This window comes from Arachis ipaensis, chromosome B04, assembly GCF_000816755.2.
Source record: "Arachis ipaensis cultivar K30076 chromosome B04, Araip1.1, whole genome shotgun sequence".
In the NCBI taxonomy this organism is placed as follows: domain Eukaryota; kingdom Viridiplantae; phylum Streptophyta; class Magnoliopsida; order Fabales; family Fabaceae; genus Arachis; species Arachis ipaensis.
The window spans coordinates 117,973,333-117,998,990 of NC_029788.2; the positions used below are offsets into that span (position 1 = coordinate 117,973,333).

A 25,658-nucleotide genomic window follows, 5' to 3' on the forward strand; every position below is an offset into this window, starting at 1 on the left:
TTACTCTAAATTTTATATTTTATAAATATTTCATTTAAATATAATTTTTTTAACATAAAAATGTATTATTTTTAATAATATCATAATTTTATATTTTTTAATTATTCTAAACGAATATTTTATCAAATACTAATTAAAGCCATTCTTCCATTTGCTTTTACTAATCTATTATCTAACTATTATATAAAATTAAAATCGTATTAATGAATTTAATATTAAAGTTAATTTGGCTTTTTATTATTTACAGTTTTTTTCGATCAATAATTTTATACTCTTTACTTTTTTTTCAGTTTCATTTTAAATTTTAATTTAGTACTCAAAGGTAGTGAAATTCCATTAATACGGAAATAAAGTTACAAAAAGGTCCATAGGGTAGAATAAATAAAATAATGTATACCCACATTACAATATCCAAATGAAACAACTTAAGATCTAAAATGTTTATCTTTCTCTTTCTCGCCGTCTATTATATTATCTATTCTACCTATTCTATTATATAAAAATAGAATTTTTACTTTTAATGATAGAATCAACGTAGCATGCTTCTACTTTATTTTGTTTAACTCATTAAAGATAATTCATTATGATAAATTAATTATATCAACTAATTATTTTTGAATAGATATTTAAGTATCATACAATTTAAAATTATGTATATTAATTATTTGATTTAATTTTTATGATATATAAATTTAAGGAATAAATTAAAATAAGATAATTTATTACTTATTTAAATTGAATACAACGAATATAAATTAATTTAGTTAAAAATTTACTATTTTCTAATCTTCTATACATAAAAATGACAAAATAAAATTATAAAAATAATATTAAACCCAAGTTCAAAATGTTGAAACAAAGAAAAGAAAACTGGATATATGATTAGAGAAAAATGTATAACAATGACAAAATATACTAAAACTGGATTTTTTCTCCAACTAATAAGAGTGAGATGTTAATTCTTCATGAATTCATTTTTTCTCTAAAATGAAATCACTATTTTTTTTTGTAAATTTATTTTAGAAAAATAAATTTATTATAATTATATTACAATTAACATTTAACGAATAATGCATGATTATACTAATTTAGAGAAATATTTTTATTATAATTATATAAAATTAATATTTAATACATTATCAACTAATAAAAGTGAGGTGTCAATTCCTCATAAATTTATTTTTTCTCCAAAATGAAAGCACTATTCTCTCTTCTAAATTTATTTTAGAAAAATATCTTTATTAATAATTATATTACAATTAGCATTTAATGAATAATGTATAACTATAATAATTTAGAAAAATAAAATAAAGTCCAATAATTTATCTTCCGACTGCACACATGTGTAGAATAACTTTTAAGAAGGAGTCATGTATAGTAAATACGGTCGATGATTATAAAACTGTATACTAACATTGATATTATATTATTTCAGGTATATATTTTGCAGGTATCAAAGAAAAGTGTTGAGTTATTTTTTAGTAGATTTAAATTATTTATTGTTTATTAGAGAATTTTGTGCATTAGAATTCTCTAATAATTTTTTATTTATTTTGAGCTAATTTTGATATGTTCTTACTTGACAGTAAAACAACATATAAAAATTTGTTGATAGGTCTAAGTATTATTAAGTTATTTATGGTCACATTGAGTATATATATTTGATTTATTGAAGAAAGTAGATTACTAAAACCAATTAATAACTATTTTAGAATTAATATATTTAACACTAGATTAAGAAAAAACAAATAATACATAACATGTTATATTTTTATTAATCAAATTATTATAATTTAAATTAATCTTAACAAAATAATTTAAAATTATAATTTCAATCTTATCACGTGCACTATGTCCCAATTTTATAAAATTATTAAACCCGAATTAACCTAAATATCCCCATATTTAACTCTAATCCTAATTTTACCCTAACCCCTACCCACACTCCATCACTGACACTCACCTTTTTCCCCCTAACCCTACCGCCATTCCCCTTCGCCTCTTCCTCTATACACACACAAATCCAACATTCAGCATAATTCAGAAAATAAAAACCAAAGAAAGAAAGGTAACCAGCCAACAGAGGAGAAGAGATAAAGAGAAGCGGAGAGAGAGAGGAGGGAGAAGGGAGTGCCGGTGGAAGAAGAAGACATGCCAAAGCTGGTGGGCCGCGCCGCCGCTGTCACCGCATCCTGCCCGACTGTTGTCGCTGTTCTATTAAGTTGTTGTCATCCCCGACCCCGAGCTTGCCACAGTTGCCTTTGTTGCCAAGCAAGAGAGGAGAAGTCACGCAGCAGAAAAGAGGACAGAAGCTCACCGCGTTGCGCCGCCGCTGGTCCACCTTGGAGCCGCTGTAAACCCCGCTAAAATCGGTAAATAATTAGTCAATAAATCAAATTTTAAATAGAAAAATTAAAAATACAAAACTAATATCAAAATAGGATAGAGCTCATCAAAATGAGAATTTTGATACCAATTTCAAAAAATTTGGCCCAAAGTTGGACTGGATAGGCCGAACCGGTTGAACCGGGCCCATGGACCCAACCGGACCCATCATTTAAATGAGAAGAAGCTCATTCTTCCCAGTTCTGCATGCAAGAACACGCTGAAGGCAAGCAAACAGGGGGGAGAGTATCATAAGAAACCTAACCCTCTCTTTAATTTCAAATCAACATAACTTTTGATCCGGAGTTTTGATCGTCGCACCGTTTGCGGCCACGCGTTCGTGGTGTCGAGCTCTACAAAACTTAGTACATTGTAAGGTAAGGAATTTACGTTTTCTTGCTCAATTTCCCCATTTACATTTTCAAAAATCTATGAGCAATTATGTTGAAAATTATTCAATTTCGGTGTTTAGGATCAAATTAACTTGGTGGACTTGCCGGGTCTTGTCTCGATTTTTTGTTGATAAGGTGAAAGTCCTAGAACTCTAATTAATTCATTAATTTGGTATTTTGGCTATTGAATTTTGGGAATATACTTGTGATACTTATGTTAGGTGCATGTAAATATGTGATATGAAGCAATTGGATATGTTGGGAGCTTAATTGGAAGCTGAGAGTGAGTTCTAGTTGCTGGATTTTGGTGATTGAGGCTTACAATTTGGTCTTGTGAGTTGCCTTGGACTAAACGCAGTGATCGGCCAAGATATGGTTTAGGTTTCGCACGTTTAACATTTAAGGTGTTGTGAAAACTTAGGCTAGGAAACTATAGGTTAAGTTGAATTGTTAGATGCATTTAATGATTAGTCTTGTGAAGTTGTTGGATGGATTTATGGTTGAACTTATGTTGGAAATTATGAGTTGTTGATGTTATTGAATATGTGTTTCTTGTAATTGGGTTAGTATTGGAATTATGAGCATGAGTGTTGAATATGTGTGATTATAATTTATTAAAGATGGGTTGATGGTGATGTTGATATGGGTTAAATGAACTTGCTGGTTATGGCTTGTTTAAATAGTGAAAGAGAATTATGATTTGGTTTTAATGAGCGAAGGTAATGGATTGATGAATTTTAATATGAAAGTTATGGATGGAAAGGGAGGATTCTTTGAATAAAGTGTGGGTTTGATGATGTGGTGTGGATATTAATGTGTTAGTGGATAGGATTAATAACATTAAACTTGATATATGATGGAGGAGCAAGTTTTGGTGGTAAGGAACATGAATTGGTAAAAATGGGGTTTGGTTATAATTTGGTAAAAAGTGAATTTTTGGTGAACTCTGGAAGTCCATAACTTACTCCTCAAATTTTGGATGGAAATGTGGTTTATTTCAAATAAAAGGTGGTTTTGCAAAATTTTAAACGATATCAATTTTGTAAAAAATAGAATTTTGTAGAGCAAGTTATGGACGATGAAAAATTGGTGTATGAAATTGGACTAATGTAGGTTAAAAACTGGTTATGCAGCTTTCTGGGCATTCTGCCCATTTTTGAAAAAAATGCCCATCCACGCGTACGCGTGGCGTGGAATTTTGGCGACGCATGCGCGAGAAGCATGCGTACGCGTGTGTGCATATTCACGTGTACGCATGACTCACGCGTACGCGTGGCTGCTGATTGCTGCAAAAACTGGTTTTGACTGTTTTAAACCAATTTTCCACTTCTAAACCTCCATTTTCTCCCCTTTAAGGCTTCGAATATGGTTCTAGGTCCAGAGGGTAAAAGAAGCTAGGAAAACAAGATAACATGAGGGTGAAGTAAGATGTAAATGGTGGCTTTTATGAAGAAAATAAGAATGTTAACGAAGTTTAACACTAAGGCTTGATAATTGATGATGTATTGATAATCAAATTGAAATGGCTTTTGAATAATGATATCTGAGATACGAGTTTCCCTGGGTAACAGAACCGTGGCTCACCACCACGTGTTCCAGGTTGAATCTCGATACTCTATTGACCCTACGTCGTAAGGGTGATCGGGCACGTATAAATTCCCGGGTATGGATAGTCCCTAGTGAGTGATTTGACTGATATATGAATGTGAAATCTATGCATAGACTCATGGGATGCACGACGGGGGACAGTCTAAGGTTTTTGGACTTGTCGGATTGGCTGGATAACTGAAAGATGGGCCCATCAGCCATAGGACAGGCATGCATCATGTGCATTTGTTTGTTTTGGTTGCTATGCATTTCCTGAGTTTGCCTAACTGTATGTATACATCCTGCTACCTGCTATACTTGCTACTTGCACTATCTGCCTATTACTTGTGAGTGAATTTGTCTGGTTGCTTGTCTTTGCTGAATTATAGATGACGGAGGAATGGAGGAAGGTGAAATGGTTTGATGTTAGGTTAGGTTTAAGATTGAGTGAGTTTAGGCAGGTTTAATATACCTACCCTTATTTATGGCTTCTGTTTAGAAATTAAGTTTTACAATTGTATGACGGAGTTCTAGGATTGCCTCTAGCATTTCCAGGACCTTATTTATTATATGTGTGGCACCTTTACCATGCTGAGAACCTCTGGTTCTCATTCCATACTGTGTTGTTGTTTTCAGATGCAGGTCGAGAGGCTTCTCGCTAGGCGTCTGGATTCCTGAAGCGGAGTAGTCCCTGGGATATTTTGGTTTATCAGTTTATGTATATATGTACTTAGTTACTTAGCTTGCTCTCCAAGAAACTTGTTAGTTTGTTCCTCATAGAGGTTACAGCAGAGTTAGGACTTTATTTCTGTATTTTGGGTATTTTGGGACGCTGGTGTATATATATATGTGAATATTCTCTGGCCAGCCTTGGCTTTGCAAGCTGAGTCAGGAGCTAGTTTCATTGTATTCTTGGCTCTCTTTCGTTCTTTTGCTTATTTTTATCTATAATCTTTAGGTTTCTTAGCACGCAAGTAGTTCTGTTCCTTGAGCGTCGCGCTTTTTATTTTGCATTTTGTTTTAACCATTTTTCAAGGCTCCTAGTTAAGTATCTCTTTTCCTATTATTATATATATATTTCTATTTTTAGAGGTCGTAATACCTTACTATCTCAGTCTTATGACTTAAGCATAAGATTAAGTATGGTAGGGTGTTACATCCACCGTCGAAGCAGAGCCGCGGAGAGAGACACTACAAGAAACAGTGTAATTATCGATGCCAAAAAGCGACGGCCAGAATTTCCGTCAATATTTTCGACAGTTTGTCATCGATAAAATGAAAAAGGAATGATTAGAAATAAAATATTAAAATCGACGACCATGTCGTCTATTATTTTGATAACCTTCTAACACTCTCCTTTTTATCGTCACATTGTCGACGGAATGGTTGGTTGAAATTTTTTTTTAAAATCGACATACAGGTCGTCTATTTTAATAATTATAATATCGACAAGTTTCGTCGTCGATAATATTAAACGATGGAGATCTCTTTTTAAATTAAATGAATGGTATAGATTTATTATATGAAATAGACTGCTAGAATGTTGATTTTTATTTTAACTAAAATCGACAAATTCACTGTCAATTTTTATCAACCAAAAAATCACCCCGCCTTTACTTCCCGCGTCCGTGTTTCACTCAATTCCCCACTTACATTTTACCTGAAAAATTAACTAACCGCCTTCTCCTTTCACTTCCACCATTTCAACAACCTTCCCTCTCCGCTGCCAATGCGACATCTTCTCTCCCGCTACTGCGCCGTCATGGATCCACTACCTCCGCGCCGGTCGTCGCTCCGATGGCCCTTGCCTATCGTCGCTCTGCTGCTCCCGCGCCCGTCGTCACTCTGTCACACTCGCGTTGCTGTCGCTCCGTCACAATCGCACCGTTGTCGCTCTGTCATTGACGGCCAGGCGGTGGCGCAAACTATCAGATCTGAGATCGCGGAGGAAGTGCGCTTCCTCTCAAAACTATGGCAAGGTACTCAATCCCAATCCCAATTCCAATCTAACCTAATCAAAATTGGAAATTAGAATAATGTAATGTAATGGTGTTGTTGCAGGTTTCGAGGATGACGGTGGTGATAGTAGGAAACAGGAAGGACTCAAAGTTTTGTGGGATTGAAGAGAAAGGCATGTGCTGAATTAGAGATTAAGTCCTTCGACATTGACCTTCCTGAACAAGTTTCTGAATCCGATTTGATTAAGCAAGTTCACCAGCTCAATGTCAAACCCTGATGTTCACGGTATTAGATTTATGTTACTTGTTACCATTCCAAGCTTTTATTTTTAGCTCATGTTTGAGGCAAAAAAGTGTATGCAATCAAGTATATTGGTTTAGCTTCCATTGCCAAAGCATATTAATGAAGAGAAAGTTCTCAGTGAAATCAGTCTTGATGAAGTTCGTGGACAACCTGCACTTCTCTATCTTGTGCATGTACCTAAGATAACTTAGTAGTAGTAAGAGTAGTAGTGATTACTATTAAGATTAGATTAAATTAGATTGGGTGTGTGGTTCTCTTCCTTAATATTTTAGTTTAATTTAATTCATGTCTTTTATCTGTTAAAGCTGTTGTCAGATTCAATTTAATTTAACATATACTACTAACTGAATCGAAAAACATCCCAGACTCTTGTGCACACAATTGCAACCAATGCGGGAGTTGAGGGTGCTGTTGTTGTTGGCAAACTATTGGAATAGAAGAACCCTGATCTTAGGTATGATGCAGCAAAAAGTTAGTGTTCCTTGTTTTATTTTTCATTGATGTTTACATGTCAAAAGATAAGGTCGAGCAGCATCACTAATTCTCCTATTAACTTCTTTTTCTCATGATCAGGTGAATATGTTAATATGGTTAAACTTTTTGACCCTGATCTTAGGTATGATGCAGCAAAAGGTTAGTGTTCCTTGTTTTAGGTTCTTGTGAGAATTAAAAAATGCATTTTGATTTAATCTTTTATTTGGTGTGATTGGCAGTCTTAGAAATTTAATAATTATATTTTTTAGTCCCACCAAATATAATACTGATCCGTGGCGATTCAGGGTTTTGGTAGGAGCTAAAGAGCTTGTTGGAGTTGAAAGTGTAATTTTGTTGAATATGAAGTGTTCCATTGAAGATCAGAGAAGATGTGAAGCTGGTGCTGAGTGCCGAGGTGATAAGTAGCGCTCTTTTTTTTTTGTTCTTGTTTGTAGATATTGTTTTAACTTATTGTCCCAATTGCCTCATGATTGTTGTAATTTGGCTCTGTGATATATCTATTATGGAGTTGGATTTACTTGGCTGTTGGGGAGGAGAATGATTTTGCCAGTTTGGTGTAGTTGAAATTCCATTAACATGGCCTTGGCAACCAATTTTCCCAAATGTAGAAACATTCTTATAGAAGTGCTGTCATTGTATTTTTCTTGAAATGTCTACAGGCAATCATATGTTTGAAATTAGTTTCTGTCAAAATTATTAAATTTAGTTGCTAGTTGCTAGTCATTTTATCTGCGTTTCGGAAAGATAGCGATTTGATAGTTAATCCCTTAATCAGTTATGACAAGGTACTATATTCTTGGCTTGGATAATAGTATGAAGAGATTGACAGAATTTAGTTATACCTAGGTGATCATGGGACCAAAAATCCAAGTTTACTAGAACTTGTAGGACTCAGTCAACTGTGTTAATGATTAAGAATTAAGTAAATGGGACCAAAATTAATGTTATTGTTGTGATTACTAAAAATCAATTCATGGAGTTGTGACTCAGTCATAACAACAACATGCAGTTTACTTAATTCTTAATATGATTTTAAAACAAGTTCTTGATAACTTAAATTAAAAACTATCTAAAAAAGCGTCAGGTCAACTCATATAAAATAACCTCAATGTTGCTGACATAAACCTCCTGTCATCTGGTAAGGATAAGGATAGTATTAAATAGAGACCCAAACGTTTGTCCAAGAAAAATGTTGATGTCTACAAAGCAATTGAATAAGGACAAACATTTATTTTATAGTTGAATTTGAACACTGATTGATTTTATGGTGCAGAAAATACAATAGCATCTTATCCTATTGAGTACATTCCAAATGCCAAATTGCCATGTGTTGGTCCTCATCCAAAGAATGTTATACTTTTGGCTTGTGATGCCTTTGGTGTGCTACCACCTGTTAGTAAGCTAAACCTTGCACAGACCATGTACCATTTCATCAGTGGTTACACTGCTTTGGTATGTATCAGATCATAGACATAATTATATCTTTATTCTTACACCTTATCTTATGGTGATAATTATATTTTTAATTGATAACTTTAGGTGCTGGCACTGAGGATGGTATTAAGGAGCCAACAGTAACTTTCTCAGCTTTTTTTGGTGCTGCTTTCATAATGCTACACCCAACAAAGTATGCTACAATGCTTGCTGAGAAGATGGAGAAGCACGGCGCTACCGGCTGGCTTGTTAACACGAGTTGGTCTGGTGGCAGGTAAGCGTCGTCGGAATGATTGTCCTTTTTAAGGCTTTTGTTAATTACATGTTTAATAGGATTATTTACTTGTTTAATGCAGGTATGGTTATGGTAGCCGTATCAAGCTACCCTATACAAGAAAAATCATTGATGCTATTCACTCTGGAAGCCTCTTAAATGCTGAGTACAAAAAGACTGAGATTTTTGGGTTTGAGATCCCAACTGAAGTTGAAGGGGTCCCTTCAGAAATTCTTGATCCTATTAACGCTGTTAGTAGTTTGTGTTGGGTGTGTATGTCTAACCAATTCAAAATATTATAGCCTATAGGACTATCATATTTATGTTGTCTTGAAACTTTATGTTGAATCTTTAATTCTTTATGTTAGAGGATTATTTATTATTTTGATAAGTTTGTAAATTGATTATATCTAATATTAAGTACAAATTTTATTTTTATATTTAAAAGTTTAGTTGCCTCGTTATCTAATATTTAGTATAAATTTTATTTCTATATTTAAAAGTTTATTTGTATTAATTGTCAACTATTTTTTCAATAAAAAAATAAAAAAATATGGCTATTAAAATCGACGACACCCTTGTCGCTTTTTAAATTTAAAATAGACAAAAGAAAATAAAAAAATTGAAGACATGTTTGTCGATATTTTAATAATTAAATCGACGGCTGTGCTGTCAATTTTAATGAATCAAATATCGACGAAAAGGTTGTCGATTTTATATAATAATAATAAGTTTTTGGCGCCATTGCCGGGGAGGGAACAACAATTTCACATTTGTTGTCGGCAACAACAGTGCCATGTTTTTGGTCTGGCAACAACACCAAGTTTTTGGCGCCGTTGCCGGGGATCGTTCGAGTTTGGACAACTGACGGTTCATCTTGTTGCTCAGATTAGGTAAATTTATTTTAATTTTAAGCTTTTTGTTTTTATTATTCTTAATTTTGAAAAAATAAAAATAAATATTTTCAAAAATATTTTTTTCTTCAGAATTTTTAAGAATGAATTCTAATGTTTCATGATGATTTGTTGAATCCTGGCTGGCTGTAAGCCATGTCTAATCTTTTGGACCGAGGTTTCAACTTATCATCACAAGAGCTTGTTGTTCTTCACCCATTTAGCAGTTACACACATAGTTGTTGTATACATGGGAGGTATCAATATCTGCTGAAGCTTGGCTGGCCATTGGCCATGTCTAGTGTTTTGGACCGGAGCTTTCACTGAAAGCTTGGCTGGCTAGTAAGCCATGTCTAATTCCTGGACCGGAGCTTTAGACTAACATTGCAGATTCCTGGAATTCTTATTGAAAATTTTGAAATCCTTATTTTTCTTTTTCCAAAATATTTTTGAAAAATATCAAAAAATTTTTAATAAAATAAAAAAAAACCAAAAATTTGATGTTTCGTGTTTGAGTCTAGTGTCAATTTTTAAGTTTGGTGTCAATTGCATGTTTTTATAATTTTCTTTAAATTTTTGAAAACACATGCATTGAGTCTCTTTCTTGTTCTTCATGATCTTCAAGTTGTTCTTGATGAACCTCCTTGTTTGATCTTCATATTTTCTTGTTTTGTGTCTCTTCTTGTTTTTCATATGCATTGTTGCATTCATAGTATCTAAAATTTAAAAATTTCTAAGTTTGGTGTCTTGCATGTTTTCTTTTCTTGAAAATTTTTCAAAAATAAGTTCTTGATGTTCATCATGATCTTCAAAGTGTTCTTGGTGTTCATCTTGACATTCAAAGTATTCTTGCATATTTTTCTTGTTTTGATTCATAATTTTTATGTCTTGCATCATTTTTGTGTTTTTCTCTCTCCTTATTAAAAATTCAAAAATAAAAAAAATATCTTTTCATATTTTCACTCAAAATTTTCGAAAATTTGAGTTGACTTTTTCAAAACTTTTTAAAATTTAGTTGTCTCTTATGAGTCAAATCAAATTTTCAATTTAAAAATTCGATCTTTTTCAAATCTTTTTCAAAAATCAAATCTTTTTCATTTTTCTTTCATAATTTTCGAAAATTTTCAAAATTTATTTTCAAAATTTTTTTCTTATTTCTATTTCATATTTTCAAAATTAATGCTAACAATTAATGTGATTGATTCAAAAATTTTAAAGTTTGTTACTTGCCTATTAAGAAAGGTTCAATCTTTAAATTTTAAAATCATATCTTTTTGTTTCTTGTTAGTCAAGTAACCAACTTTAATTTTTAAAATCTAATCTTTTTAAATTTCTTTTTCAAATCTTTTTCAAAATAAGTTTCAATCACATCCTTTTCAAAATCAATTTCAAAATCTTTTCTAACTTCTTATCTTTTTAAAATTTGATTTTCAAATCTTTTTCAATTAACCACTTGACTTTTTGTTTGATTTTAAAAGTTTACTATTTCAATCATATCTTTTTCAAAACTACCTAACTAATTATCTCTCTCTAATTTTCGAAAATCACCTTCCTCTTTTTCAAAATTCTTCTAATTAACTAATTGTTTTAAATTTTAATTTTTTTATTTTCGAATTTCTACTTTAACTTTAAATTAAAAACAAAAATATTTTTATTTTATTTAATTTTCGAAAACTCCTCTCTCTCATATTCTTCTATTTATTTATTTATCTACTAACACACCTCTTTCACTCAAGAATTCGAACTCACTCCTCCCCTCTGTGTTTGGATTCTTATCTTTTCCTTCTTCTATTCTTCTCTTCTTATACTTACATAAGGAATCTCTATACTGTGACATAGAGGATTCCATATTTTCTTTTGTGTTCTCTTCTTTTTCATATGAGCAGGAACAAGGATAAGAACATTCTTGTTGAAGCTGATCCTGAACCTGAAAGGACTCTGAAGAGGAAGCTAAGGGAAGTTAAAGCACAACTCTCTAGAGAAAATCTGACAGAAATTTTCGAAAAAGAAAGAGACATGGCCGAAAATAATAACAATGCAAGGAAGATGCTTGGTGACTTTACTGCACCAGATTCCAATTTACATGAAAGAAGCATCTCAATCCCTACCATTGGAGCAAACAATTTTGAGCTTAAACCTCAATTAGTTTCTCTGATGCAACAGAACTGCAAGTTTCATGGACTTCCATCTGAAGATCCTTTTCAGTTCTTAACTGAATTCTTGCAGATCTGTGATACTATTAAGACCAATGGGGTTGATCCCGAGGTCTACAGGCTTATGCTTTTCCCGTTTGCTGTAAGAGACAGAGCTAGAATATGGTTGGACTCTCAATCTAAGGGTAGCCTGAACTCTTGGGATAAGCTGGTCACGGCTTTCTTAGCCAAGTTCTTTCCTCCTCAAAAGCTGAGTAAGCTTAGAGTGGATGTTCAAACCTTCAGGTAAAAAGAAGGTGAATCCCTCTATGAAACTTGGGAGAGATACAAGCAACTGACCAAAAAGTGTCCCTCTGACATGCTTTCAGAATGGACCATCCTGAATATATTCTATGATGGTCTATCTGAATTATCTAAGATGTCATTGGACCATTCTGCAGGTGGATCCATTCACCTAAAGAAAATACCTGCAGAAGCTCAGGAATTCATTGATATGGTTACAAATAACCAGTTCATGTACACTTCTGAAAGGAATCCTGTGAGTAATGGGACGCCTCAGAGGAAGAAAGTTCTTGAAATTGATGCTCTGAATGCCATATTGGCTCATAACAAAATATTGACTCAGCAAGTCAATATGATTTCTCAGAGTCTGAATGGATTGAAGAAATCATCCAACAGTACTATAGAGGCATCTTCTGAAGAAGAAGCTTATGATCCTGAGAACCCTGCAATAGCAGAGGTGAATTACATGGGTGAACCCTATGGAAACACATATAATCCTTCATGGAGAAATCATCCAAATTTCTCATGGAAGGATCAACAAAAGCCTCAACAAGGCTTTAATAATGGTGGAAGAAACAGGTTTAGCAATAGCAAGCCTTTTCCATCATCCACTCAGCAACAGACAGAGAATTCTGAGCAGATTCCATCTAGCTTAGCAAATATAGTCTCTGATCTATCCAAGGCCACTTTAAGTTTCATAAATGAAACAAGGTCCTCCATTAGAAATTTAGAGGCACAAGTGGGCCAGCTGAGCAAAAAGGTCACTGAAACTCCTCCTAGTACTCCCCCAAGCAATACAGAAGAAAATTCAAAGAGAGAGTGCAAGGCCATTGATTTGACCATCATGGCCGAACCTACAAGGGAGGGGGAGGACGTGAATCCTAGTGAGGAAGACCTTCTGGGATGTTCAGTGTCCAATAAGGAGTTTCCCTTTGAGGAACCAAAGGAATCTGAGGCTTAACTAGAGACCATAGAGATTCCATTGAACCTCATTCTGCCCTTCATGAGCTCTGATGAGTATTCTTCTTCTGAAGAGAATGAAGACGTCACTGAAGAGCAAGTTGCTAAGTACCTTGGTGCAATCATGAAGCTGAATGCCAAATTATTTGGTAATGAGACTTGGGAAGATGAACCTCCCTTGCTCACTAATGAACTGAATGCATTGGATAGGCAGAAATTACCTCAAAAGAAACAGGATCCTAGTAAATTCCTAATTCCCTGTAACATAGGCACCATGACCTTTGAGAAGGCTCTGTGTGACCTGGGGTTAGGAATAAACTTAATGCCACTCTCTGTAATGGAGAAACTTGGGATCTTTGAGGTGCAAGCTGCCAGAATCTCATTAGAGATGGCAGACAACTCCAGAAAACAGGCTTATGGACAGGTAGAGGACGTGTTAGTAAAGGTTGAAGGCCTTTACATCCCTGCTGATTTCATAATCCTAGACACTGGGAAGGATGAGGATGAATCCATCTTTCTTGGAAGACCCTTCCTAGCCACAACAAAAGCTGTGATTGATGTGGACAGAGGAGAGTTGGTCCTTCAACTGAATGAGGACAACCTTGTGTTTAAAACTCAAGGATCTCCCTCTGTAACCATTGAGAGGAAGCATGAAAATCTTCTCTCACTGCAGAGTCAATCAAAGCCCCCACAGTCAAACTCTAAGTTTGGTGTTGGGAGGCCACAACCAAACTCAAAGTTTGGTGTTGAACCCCCACATTCAAACTCTAAGTTTGGTGTTGGGAGGTCCCAACAATGCTCTGAACATCTATGAGGCTCCATGAGAGCTCACTGTCAAGCTATTGACATTAAAAAAGCGCTTGTTGGGAGGCAACCCAATGTTATTTAATTTTATTTTTATTGTTATTTCGTGTTTCATTAGGTTGATGATCATGTGAAGTCACAAAAACTACTGAAAAATCAAAGACAGAATGAAAAACAGCATTAAAAATAGCACACCCTGGAGGAGGAGCATTCTGGCGTTTAAACGCCAGAAACAAGCATCTACCTGGCGTTAAACGCCAAAAACAGGCTACATTTGGGCGTTTAACGCCAGAAACAAGCAGCAGTCTGGCGTTAAACGCCAGGATTGCACAGCAAGGGCGTTTTATACGCCTAATTGGAGCAGGGATGTTAAGCCCTTGACCCCACTGGATATGTGGATCCCACAAGATCCCCACCTACCTTCTTCTCTCTTTTTCACACCTTTTTCATATCTCTCTTCCCCAAAATATCCTTCACCAATCACCTCAATCACTCTTCTCCATCACCTCTTAACCACTCACATCCATCCACTCTTCTCCATAAACCCCACCTACCTCAAAAATTCAAATTCTTTTCCCTCCCAAACCCAACCCTAATGGCCGAACCCTACACCTCCCCCCACTCCTATATAAACCCATCCTTCCTTCTTCATTTTCACACAACACAACCCTTTCTTCTTCCCCTTGGCTGAATACACTCCCTCTCCCTCTCCTCAATCTTTCTTATTCTTCTCCTTCTTTCTTTCTTCTTTTGCTCGGGGACGAGCAAATATTTTAAGTTTGGTGTGGTAAAAGCATTGCTTTTTGTTTTTCCATGACCATTTATGACACCTAAGGCCAGAAAAACCTCTAGAAAGAGGAAAGGGAAGGCAATTGCTTCCACTTCTGAGTCATGGGAGATGGAGAGATTCATCTCAAAAGCTCATCACTAAGAAAAGGATGGAGCAAACAAGAGAGCCCACTTATGGACCTCAACAAGAGCATGAGGAAATTCCACACCATGAAATCCCTGAGATGCCTCAAGGGATGCACTTCCCTCCACAAAACTATTGGGAGCAAATCAACACCTCCCTAGGAGAATTAAGTTCCAACATGGGACAACTAAGGATGGAGCACTAAGAGCACTCCATCATTCTCCATGAGATTAGAGAAGATCAAAGAGCTATGAGGGAGGAGCAACAAAGACAAGGAAGAGACATAGAGGAGCTCAAGAGCACCATTGGTTCTTCAAGAAGAGGAAGACGCCACCCTCACTAAGGTGGACCCGTTCCTTAATCTCCTTGTTCTTATTTTCCTGTTTTTCATTTACTGTGCTTCATGCTTAATTATGTTTGTGTCTTTACTATATGATCACTAGTGTCTAAGTGTCTATGTCTTAAAGTTATGAATGTCCTATGAATACATCACCTCTCTTAAATGAAAAATGTTTTAATTACAAAAGAACAAAAAGTACATGAATTTCGAATTCATCCTTGAAATTAGTTTAATTATTTTGATGTGGTGACAATACTTTTGTTTTCTGAATGAATGCTTGAACAGTGCATATGTCTTTTGATATTGTGGTTTATGAATGTTAAATATGTTGGCTCTTGAAAGAATGATGAAAAAGGAGAAATGTTATTGATAATCTAAAAAATTATAAAATTGATTCTTAAAGCAAGAAAAAGCAGTGAATGCAAAAGCTTGCAGAAAAAAATGTGAAAAAAATAGCGAAAAAAAAGGAAAAAAGAGAAAGAAAAAGAAAAAGCAAGCAGAAAAAGCCAAAAGCTCTTAAAACCAAAAGGCAAGAGCAAAAAGCCAATAGCCCTTAAAACCAAAAGGCAAGGGTAATAAAAAAGGATCCAAGGCTTTGAGCATCAGTGGATAGGAGGGCCTAAAGAAATTAAATCATGGCCTAAGCGGCTAAACCAAGCTGTCCCTAACCATGTGCTTGTGGCGTGAAGGTGTCAAGTGAAAACTTGAGACTAAGCGGTTAAAGTCAAGGTCCAAAGCAAAAAAAGAGTGTGCTTAAGAACCCTGGACACCTCTAATTGGGGACTCTAGCTAAGCTGAGTCACAATCTGAAAAGGTTCACCCAGTTATGTGTCTGTGGCATTTATGTATCCGGTGGTAATACTGGAAAACAAAGTGCTTAGGGCCACGGCCAAGACTCATAAAGTAACTGTGTTTAAGAATCAACATACTGTACTAGGAGAATCAATAACACTATCTAAATTCTAAGTTCCTATAGATGCCAATCATTTTGAACTTCAATGGATAAACTGAGATGCCAAAACTATTCAAGAGGCAAAAAGCTACTAGTCCCGCTCATCTAATTGGAGCTAAGTTTTATTGATAGTTTGTAATTTATAGTATATTCTCTTCTTTTTATCCTACTTGATTTTCAGTTGCTTGGGGACAAGCAACAATTTAAGTTTGGTGTTGTGATGAGCGGATAATTTATACGCTTTTTGGCATTGTTTTTACATAGTTTTTAGTATGATTTAGTTAGTTTTTAGTATATTTTTATTAGTTTTTAAATAAAAATCACATTTCTGAACTTTACTATTATTTTGTGTGTTTTTCTGTGATTTCAGGTATTTTTTGGCTGAAATTGAGGGACTTGAGCAAAAACCAGATTCAGAGGTTGAAGAAGGACTACAGATGCTGTTGGATTCTGACCTCCCTGCACTCAAAGTGGATTTTCTGGAGCTAAAGAAGTCCAAATGATTCGATCTCAATTGAGTTGGAAAGTAGACATCCAGGGCTTTCCAGCAATATATAATAGTCCATACTTTTTTCGAGTTTAGACGACGCAAACTGGCGTTCAACGCCAGCTTCCTGCCCTATTCTAGAGTCAAACGCCAGAAACAGATTGCAAAGTGGAGTTAAACGCCAGAAACAGGTTATAAACTACTGTTCAACTCCAAGAAAGACCTCTTCACGTGAAAGCTTCAATTCTCAGCCCAAGCACACACCAAGTGGGCCCCAGAAGTAGATTTCTGCATCATTTACTCATTTCTGTAACCCTAGTAACTAGTTTAGTATAAATAGGACTTTTTACTATTGTATTTACATCTGGAGATCATCTTTGATCAGTTTTATGCTACCTTAGACTTAGAGGGAGGCTGGCCATTCGGCCATGCCTGAACCTTCATCACTTATGTATTGTCAATGGTAGAGTTTCTACACACCATAGATTAAGGTGTGGAGCTCTGCTGTTCCTTGAGTATTAATGCAAAGTACTATTGTTTTTCTATTCAATTCAAGCTTATTCTCATTCTAAGATATTCATTCGCACCCAAGAACATGATGAATGTGATGATTATGTGACGCTCATCACCATTCTCACCTATGAACGCGTGCCTGACAACCACTTCCGTTCTACATGAAGATGAGATAGAATGAGTATCTCTTAGATATCTAATACAGGAGACCGAGTCCGAGATATTAGAGTCTTCGTGGTATAAGTTAGAACCCATGGATGGCCATTCCTGAGATCCGGAAGTCTAAACCTTATCTGTGGTATTCCGAGTAGGATCTGGGAAGGGATGGCTGTGACGAGCTTCAAACTCGCCAGTGCTGGGCGTAGTGACAGACGCAAAAGGATAGTAAATCCTATTCCAGTATGATCGAGAACCGACAGATGATTAGCCATGCAGTGACAGCGCATTGGACCATTTTCACAGAGAGGACGGGATGTAGCCATTGACAACGGTGATGCCCAACATACAGCTTGCCATGGAAAGGAGTATGAAGGATTGGATGAAAGCAGTAGGAAAGCAGAGATTCAGGAGGAACTAAGCAACTCCATACGCTTATCTGAAACTCTCACCAATGAATTACATAAGTATCTCTATCTTTATTTTATTTTATTTATACTTTAATTATCAATTTACCATAACCATTTGAATCCGCCTGACTGAGATTTACAAGGTAACCATAGCTTGCTTCAAGCCGACAATCTCCGTGGGATCGACCTTTACTCACGTAAGGTTTATTACTTGGACGACCCAGTGCACTTGCTGGTTAGTTGTGCGAAGTTGTGACAAAGTGTGATTCACGTTTGAGAGCACCAAGCCTTTGGCGCCATTGTTGAGGATCACAATTTCGTGCACCAGTATATTTTTGGGGTTTTTAAATAAGGAACAAGAAAAATAAATTGCAAGAAAGTAAATTAATAACTAAGAAAGGCTCTTGGCAAGGTATGAGAATTAGACGTCCTATCCTAGTTATCCTTATCAATTGTGATGAGAATTGTTCATTGCTCCCACTTAGTTAACCCTTACGGAATAAAGGAAAGTCAAGTGGACTAATCAATTTGATTCCTCAAGTCCTAGTCAACTCCTAAGGAAAGACTAGCTTTAGAGGGATCCAAACCAACCAGCAACTCCCAATTATCAATCAACAAAGGAGTTTGATAACTCAAGAGTCTCCAATTACTCAACCAAAGCTAAGAATGTAAAAAGATAAATTAAAATCATAAATATGAAATACCTCAAATTGCATTAAATAAAGAAATCAAATCTAACATAGAGTTCATAAACCAAATTGGGAAAATAAATAAACTAGAATAATAGAATAAATAAAAGTAGAAGAGAAACTAAATTAAAGGAACATTGAACCTGGAATTGAGAAGAAATAAACCTAAAACTAAGAGAAATCCTAAAACCTAGAGAAAGAAGAGAGCCTCTCACTCTAGAAAACTACATCTAAAATCTCAAATTATGTGAATGAATATTGTCTGTTGAGTCTCTGCTTGTCCCCTGGCTTTAGTCTGTGTTTCTAGGCTGAGAACTGGGTCCAAACTCAGCCCAAAATCGCCCCTAGCATTTTCTACGATTTCTACAGGTAGCGCATGTCACGCGTACGCGTCAGTCACGTGTACGCGTCAGTCACGTGTACGCGTCGATTGACAAAAATTCTGGTCACGCGTACACGTCGCTTGTCTTCTGCGCTAGTCACGCGTAGGCGTCAGGTACGTGCACGCGTCGTCGTGCAAACTCCAATTCACGCGTACGCGTCAGGTACGCGCATGTGTCGATCCTCGCTGGTTGTCCCCTTTATTTATTGTGTTCTTTCTATTTTTGCAAGCTTCATTTCTATCCTCTAAGCCATTCCTGCCCCATAAAGCCTGAAAACACTTAACGCACAGATCTCGGCATCGAATGGTAATGAGAGAGGATTAATAATTAACAATTTTAAGGCCAAAGAAGCATGTTTTCAATCATAGCACAGAATTAAGAAGGAAAATGTATAACATGCGAATTATATGAATAAGTGTGAGTTTAGTGGATAAAATCGACTCAATTAAGTACAAAATATACCACGAAATAGTGGTGCATCACGACCACCACTGCCGTCGATTTTGCCGTCAATTTTTAATATTATCGACGGCCTAGCCGTTGATTTGGCCGTCGATTTTAATTGTGTTTCTTGTAGTGAGACGAGTTCGCGTAGGGAAGAGAGAAATGCGTCTGAGAGAGAGAACGAGCACGAGAGGAAGGAGACGACCGTTCTCATCGCTGCTAGAGGTTCCACCGCCGTCGTTGGTGCCAACCGAAGTCACCGCCGCCTTTGCAAGCTTTTTCCCAGGTGTTTTTCGCCGTTGCTGGAGAAACACTTCTAAAACTACTCAGATCCGCTGGTAACACTACCTTGGTACCAATCTGATTTTGGCTTTTCCTTTCTTGAATTTGTCTTGCTTCTATTTTGTTCTATTGTTCTGATTATGAGCTTTTGCTTTAACTTGGAATTTCCAGTACCATTCTTGTTGCACTCCGATCGATTTGAATCCACCGCTTTTCTTGGTGTTGTGGTCATTGTTGTTATAACGGGGAGTTAATGTTGTTGCTACTGTTGCAGTTCCGGTTGCTGAAGTTTTGATTTCTATGAGTTTCAATACTAAGGTAGGGTTTTTTTAAAATTTATTTTATCTTATAGATTTGTTATAAATAGATATTCATGTGAGAAACATATGTCTGTGATTATGATTGTCTTATAAATGTGGTTGTTTGCTGGACTGAATGACTGATTGCTTGAGTGGTGTGATTGTTGAAAAGAAATTAGTTTGAAAAGTTATTTAGTTGATTATTATGAAAAGTGATTTTTCTTGGTTTTGAAGTTATTTTGATAATGTAAATGAATCAGCTTTGGAAATGATTTAAGATATGAAAATGAATTAACTTTGGAAGCGGTTTAGTTTTGAATTAGTTTGATTTTATAAATGATTTAATATTTGAGCTGGTTTAATTTTGAAAAATATTTATTATTGGAAATGGTTGGATTTGAACATAATTTGATATTAGAATAGGTTGGATTTTGGAAAATGATTGAGATTTGGAAATGGTTGAGAAAGGATTTGAGGAATGTTTAGATGTGACCCGAAAAGGGTGGCAGAGTCCAAGTTTTAGAGGAGATGCTGCCAAAATTTTATAAAATTGGAAGTTTCATTTGAAGTAATTATTTAAAAAGATTTGGTTTTAAACATTATATGTTTTAAGATTGATTTATTTAGCAAAGAAAGAATTATGTTTTGAATTGGGATTGTTGATGAACGGAATGGAAAGAAGGATGACGAGGATTGACTTTGAAATATAATTTTTGAATGAGTTTGGAAATGAGATATGGATTGATGAATGATGATGATATTGAGAATGACTTAGATATTGATGAATGTTGAATGAATTATTCATATGGCTTATGAATTTGAATTATCTAAGACACGAGTTTCCCTGGGTAGACACAGTGGCTTGCCACCGCTTGCTCCAGGTTGAGACTCGATACTCTGTTGACCCTACGACGTAAGGGTGACCGGGCACTTATAAATTCCCAGGAATGGTACCCCCATTGTCGGGTTGGCTGTATAACCGACAGATGAGCTCATTAGCCATATGACAAACATGCATTATATGCATTTGTATGCTTTGCTTGGGTTTGAATTTGTTTTGGTTTGCCTAATTGTTAAACTGTTATTAACTGCTACCTGAACTATTTGCTGTAACTGCTACCTAAACCTGTGCTTTCCTTGTCTGTTTTGCCTGTATTTGTCCTGGTGTGCTACTTTTGAGAATGTGCTTTGGTGCTAAATTGATGATTGTGTTGATTGATTGCGTAGTTGGTTTCTGATTAAGATTTTCTTATAAGAAAAGAAAGGTTTTGGATTTCTGGATATTTAAATATTGATTTTTGAAAAAGGATTTTTGGATGACTAGTTGTTGTTTTTTTTAAAAGATTCAAAGGTCAAACAATAATCACTGAGCTTAAAAATAGATTTCTCTTTAAATATTTTATTATGACAATTCTGAAACTCTGTGGTGAGACCGTGTGATTAGGTTCTCACCCCTTACAGTTTTATCTTTTCAGGAGACGGATGAAAAAGCTCACGAAGTGTTGTATTGCATTTCGCTTAGTCGATAATGCTGTTTAGTTTTTATTTACTTACCCCTCACCATCAATATTATATTATGTAAGAGGGATAGGAGTTGTAAGATTTGTATGTATATAATATGTATAGGTTACTTGAGTAAGAAGTTTTGTACATGTATATGCTTGTCTTGTTTTATTTAAAAAGTAGTCTTTTTCCGGTTTTCAAAAATAACAGTGATACGATTTCAAGTCAAAGGATCCTATTTTATCATTAAGTATATGAAGTCGTCGTAATACTTCTTGCTATCAGAGTAGTATAACCAGAAGCGTGACATTCTGATAGTGAGGGTGTTATATACACCATTAATATAAAAAATAATTATTTTTGCTGATTTAATATTATATAATTGAATGTATATGTAAAATTGTTTTACACTATACATCAAAATTAAATTTTTAACAAATGTATATTTAATATCACATGATCAACTTGATAAGAATAAACTTATTTATGGGTAGTGTGACAAATTAATTAGCCAATATTTAATTGGTTTGATTTGAAGAGTTAAAAGAAAAAGAGTGAGACTATGGTGTTGGTTTATTTTCAAGGTTCTAAGAACCGGACCAATCATCGAACTGTTCGAGTTACTGGTTTATTGATTTACTGGTTCAACTTTAATTCAACTAAAAAAATCGTTTTAGAATAAAATAATAAACGAATTATAAATAAACATTCTAAAATATAATTATAGTATAATATAAATTTTAAAATATCTTCTAAATTTAAAACACTACATGAAAATGTCATGAACCAAATTCATATGATCTTATCAAAATACAAACTCAAATGTTAAATAGTAAAATGAATGAGGATTAGGATTAGCAGCATCATTTGAAATAGGAAGATTGGCAGGCAAATTATTATTTACAAAGCATTATTATCAGCAATTGCTTTTTAATTAATGCTATCATCCATAACTGAAATCAACAAAATATTCACAAAGTTAAAAACAGCAGCAGCACAGCCAGAAATTAAATAATCATCCATAATACCATAAGGTCCATAACTGAAATCAATAAGGAAATAGTGCAACACGATACTAACAGCAACTCTCAAACGATAAACCCAATCGAAAAACACCATCACTAATAGCACAACAAAGTACTGAACATAGCCAAAAATAAAAAACAATCAGCAACAAAAATTAAAAAACAGCAACAGGTAATCACCCTAAACATAAAATCAAAACACGGCAACAACAGAGTGACAAATCAATTTTTAGAAATAATTCAAAAATAGCAACAGAAATTAAAACACAGTAACAACAGAGTAATAAATCCATTTTCAGAAATAACTTCAACAATAGCTATCCAAAATCAATCATTTGATTGGGTTCACATTCAAAACAGACTCAAGTCACTAAACAGAGCATAAAAGGAAACAATCAAACAACACAAAACCCTGTAACCAGTGCCACTAACCTTCAATGGAGAGCAGGGCGAGCGGCGAGATGCTCGAGGCCTCGAACAGAGACGCCACGAGAAGATGGACGACGTGAGCTAGAAGAAAGGGTTTGGGTTCAGAAAAGAAGGAAGGAGGAAGCCACGGAGGCATCGACAACTATGGACGGTGGTAGCGGCACCATTGAAGAAGTTAGGGTTTTGGTTTGAATTTTGATTTTTGAACTTTGAAGATAGGAGCTTTTTTGCTTTCTGATTTCTTTCACAGTGACGAAAGGAGCGGGTGTTGGGGGAAAGGAGAACACGTTGGGGTTTCTTTTTTTTTAGAAAGCAATCAAAACGTCGTCATTTGTTAAGGATCGGCCGGTTTCCGACCAGTTCGACAGTTTTTGAGCAGTTTCCAAATCAGCGATTTTAGGCATCCGACCGGACCGTTTTCAACGCCGATTCACAATTGAACTGATACGACCAGCCTATTCAGTCCAATTTTCAAAACCATGTTTATTTCACAAAACAAACCAAAAACCATACTATAATCACTATGAATGGTTTGGAAATCACATAAAATCATTTTCTAATTTGAAAAATGGTTTGAAATCAGTTTACATAATGTCAGTTTAAACCGTCTCAAAAGTAAAATGGATTTTAATTTTAAAATTTAATTGAAACTAGTTTATATATAATTTTTAGCATCAAAAAACATGTTTTAATCCGTTTATATACAAGTTATCGATTTGAACCAATTATTTGATAATGAAATAATATAAGTTAATAGTCAAAATCATCCCTAAAAGATCATCCAATCTCCATTTTGATCTCTGAAAGATAAAATTAATCAAATTAGTTCCCAAAAATAATCGTATGAGTAGAGTTCATCCTTCTGTCATCTCAATTAATGATGTGACTAATGTTCACTGACGTGAAACGTTAATTGATAACGTAACACACTCCAAAACATCGTAGTTTTGTTTTTTGTTTTTTTTTTTTTTTACCTCCAAGGGTTGAAATGATGTCGTTTGATGTCCAAGATGGGATATTCAGCCGTGTTTCTCTCCATTACCACCTCCCATGGGTGGCTCTTTATAGGTGACTCTCTTTCTCACCTGCTGCTCACGCGGGTCTTTCTAATTTGGGTTGTCAAGAGGACAATGAGGGTTCTTGGTCAATTGGAATTTTTTATGGTGAATCCCCCTTCAATTTTAAACTCATAAAATCTGTGAGTTTTTCTCAAAGTCTTAATCTTTTTGTTTTTATTTGTAGAATTTATAGGGATGGCAATGGGTCCCCATGGGGGCGGGGACATGCCCTCCGTCTCCGCCACCTATAATCCATCCTCGTTCCCGCCCCGTCCCTGCGACGGGTAACGGGAACTCCGTATCCGCCGGAGATCACGGATATCCGCAGATTTTTAAAAAAATTCAAAAATATTTAAAAAATAGAAAAATTAAAAAATAAAAGATAATTAACATTTAACATAGTCTAAACCCTAAATTCAGTATTATAATCCAATTTTCCAATTTTTTAGTAAGAATTCAAACCCTAAACCCTAAATCTAATTTCACAACAACAAAATCTATCTTTAAACCCAAATTTACCAATTAACAGAATTCAAACCCTAATCCTAAATCCAATTTCACATTAATAGAATTCAAATCATAGCAATTTCATCAATTAAAAATCAAAATATACATTAAAACGGCAGAGCAGAGGCGGACCAGAGGCGAAGCTTTGAGCAGGAAGCAGTGAGCGATGCAGTGAGAGGAGGAAGATGAGCGGCAGTGGCTCTCCTCTGACGGCAATGAAGGACGATCTTCTCTGGACGGTGATGAAGGCGGATCTCGCTCCTATGAACGGCAACGACGAAGACAACTCTACTCTGGACAGTAACGAAAACTGTGACGGTTCTCCTCAGGCGTGCAACGTGAAGACGACTCTCCTCTCCTCTGGATGCAGAGGCATGGCTGGAGTAATTTCGTCTTCGCGGAGTAGAGGCGACACAGGTGCAGGCGACACCAACGCTGTGAGAAGCAAGCACAAAACAACATTGGCAAGCGAGGAAGGAAGAGGAAGAGGGTGAGACCTGAGAGAGTGAGAATGATCTGATGAGAGAGTGAGGGAGTGAGGCAAAGGCGTAGTGAATTAGGTTTTTATGTTTCCATCATATATATATATATTTATGTAATTTTATCTATACGGATATTATACGGGTATCACGGGGCAGGTACCTCTCTCCCTGCCCTCGCCCCGTTTATTAAAGGATACCCGTCTCCCATCCCCGCGGGAAGAAAATGATCCCCAAATCTGTCTCCCGACGAGTAATTCCCCGCGGATACCCGCTCTAGCCGAGGGAATTGCCATCCCTAAATTTATTGTGATTTTTTCACATGTATATATGTGTTAAATTTTTATTTGAAGTTGGTAGTTTTGTTTTTGTTATGTGCTTTTCAGTTTCATCATCTTCATAAGAGAAATTAATTTGAATTTTGAACTGGAGAGATTTGTTTTGGTGTGGATTATTTTTTGTTCTATAGAGGTAGATGGATGATGGTATTTGATTGTGTGCAGGCGAACCTCGGGAATGATGAGAGTGCTACTTGGCGATGAGGTTAGCCAACGTTATCCACGTTATCAACTGAGATAACGAAAAGATGAACTCCACTAACACGATTATTTTTTGGGGACTCTTTGATTAATTTTATCTTTTAGAGACTAAAATAGAGATTGGGTAATCTTTCAGGACGATTTTGACTATTAATCGAAATAATATCTACTATTAAAAAAATATTTTAACATGACACATCATCATCTAACTAACGGAAGGACTAATTTGACTTACATTTTATCTTTTAATGACTAATATAACTAAAAAATCTTTTGAGGACTAATTTCAAGAATGGGTGATCTTTCAAGGACGAATTTAACTATTAACC

At 35.3% G+C, this 25,658-nt stretch overlaps 1 protein-coding gene and 1 long non-coding RNA gene across 3 annotated transcripts; both read left to right on the plus strand.

Moving 5' to 3' along the window:
- Nucleotides 7,017-9,233, plus strand: LOC107637080 (phosphoenolpyruvate carboxykinase (ATP) 1-like). Its single transcript, XM_021122582.1, has 6 exons — nucleotides 7,017-7,080; nucleotides 7,200-7,259; nucleotides 8,395-8,577; nucleotides 8,661-8,829; nucleotides 8,912-9,098; nucleotides 9,198-9,233. The coding sequence occupies exons 1-6, from the start codon at nucleotides 7,017-7,019 to the stop codon at nucleotides 9,231-9,233; spliced, it is 699 nt and encodes a 232-aa protein (XP_020978241.1).
- On the plus strand, nucleotides 19,346-20,691 carry LOC110271242. 2 transcript variants are annotated; one of them, XR_002361739.1, is made up of 3 exons: nucleotides 19,346-19,560; nucleotides 19,662-19,808; nucleotides 20,642-20,691. It is a non-coding gene; the product is annotated as an uncharacterized LOC110271242 (long non-coding RNA). The 2 variants fall into 2 exon arrangements; XR_002361738.1 differs by having other exon boundaries at nucleotides 19,534-19,546.

Bases quoted from the DNA above. Each gene is read 5' to 3' on its own strand.
- LOC107637080 (XM_021122582.1), top strand. From the start codon at position 7,017: ATGCGGGAGTTGAGGGTGCTGTTGTTGTTGGCAAACTATTGGAATAGA. The intron at 7,081-7,199 runs GTATGATGCAGC...TCTCATGATCAG, and splicing joins TAGAAGAACCCTGATCTTAG to GTGAATATGTTAATATGGTT. The intron at 7,260-8,394 runs GTTAGTGTTCCT...TTTATGGTGCAG, and splicing joins TAGGTATGATGCAGCAAAAG to AAAATACAATAGCATCTTAT.